This window comes from Penaeus monodon, chromosome 25 (assembly GCF_015228065.2).
Source record: "Penaeus monodon isolate SGIC_2016 chromosome 25, NSTDA_Pmon_1, whole genome shotgun sequence".
Taxonomy (NCBI): domain Eukaryota; kingdom Metazoa; phylum Arthropoda; class Malacostraca; order Decapoda; family Penaeidae; genus Penaeus; species Penaeus monodon.
In genome coordinates, this window is record NC_051410.1 from 34,360,569 (window position 1) to 34,361,802 (window position 1,234).

At 39.5% G+C, this 1,234-nt stretch overlaps 1 protein-coding gene across 1 annotated transcript in view; it reads right to left on the bottom strand.

The window, feature by feature from the left end:
- LOC119589168 (protein phosphatase 1H-like) overlaps positions 1-1,234 on the bottom strand; it is a 7,575-nt gene that overhangs the window by 1,514 nt on the left and 4,827 nt on the right. Inside the window, 3 exon segments of the mRNA XM_037937760.1 lie at positions 99-206; positions 633-760; positions 763-814. Coding sequence (XP_037793688.1) covers positions 99-206; positions 633-760; positions 763-814 — 288 coding nt within the window.

The following is a 1,234-nucleotide window of genomic DNA, read 5'->3' on the forward strand; positions in this document are numbered from 1 at the left end:
AGGAAACCTTTATCAGAGTTGCAAAAAGAGGAAAGGAGATGGGGATAATAAACAAGCATTAAAAGGGAGCTGGGAAAAAGACCAAAAATACTATCTACCTCAGGTTCTGGAGTAAGGAATGGCTTGATGGGTAATGATGAGCACTGGGCCTTTAGGTCATGGTCCCCAAAGCCACGCGTCACTCCGATGGTTGCCAATACTCGACTCTGGGTAGGGGAAGACGTAAAAACATATTTAGTGAAGACAGTAAGAAATATGATACTAAAATCTCAAAAACCTCTAAACATGAACATTGTTAAATATTCTAGGCCCTTCCAGAGTAATTGTATTGTCTAGAACAGTGATATGCATAATATGGATGCAAATGTTATACTTTTATATATCTGCTGTTACATAGGTAAATTACTTATTCACAGATTTTTTTTCTTTGCTATATGAAGAATAGAACGGGATAGGTGAAATGACTGAAAGAGAATTTGACAATGAAATCAGAACTACTGTCTAAAAGATTACTATTTCCACTCAGACAAACGGTTCACCCTAACTGAATTATTAATTTTTCTTATCCAATTAACTGACACTCAAGTTTCAGGCCTTACCATCTGCCTCACAAGAAGAGAAAAAAAACTCACTCTTTTTCCCTCTCCACACACAAGTGGATATTTGAGGTCATCAGGGGTGATGGTCTTGTATGTCCAGCCACTCATGTAGTGGTCACGATACAGGATTCTCCTGCCGAGGTCGCGCCGCAGAGGACGCTGAAGAAGTCCAGGTGTGTATACTCTCCTCCCAGCAGTTCTGGATGCATGGCTCCCTGCGAGAATGATGTGTGAAAGTTTATTAGTTTAGGTAATTATCATTCAAAGTCAAAAAAGGACCCATCAAAGTCTGAAGGCTATTACTATTATATCATATCATTTCAACATATATTTGTCATTTTGTAAGATCACCCTGAGAGATTTTTTTCTCTTAAGGGGAGCAGCCAATTTGGAGGGGAAAATCATTATTATTGACTGTATTGTGATGAAAATATCACGAGAAGGCAAGACCACTTTATGAATAAGAACTGACATGTAAAAGTTCCCCTACCTCCCCCCCCTCATCCCCTCCACTTGCTTTCTACTTCTGTCTTTGTGTCTTCAACAGAAAGTTGCCTCTTCCTCCAAAAAACCTTAGGCATTTTGGAATAGCTCCAGTGTGTCCTGGTATGCTGGCAAGAGCATACACTTTCTCT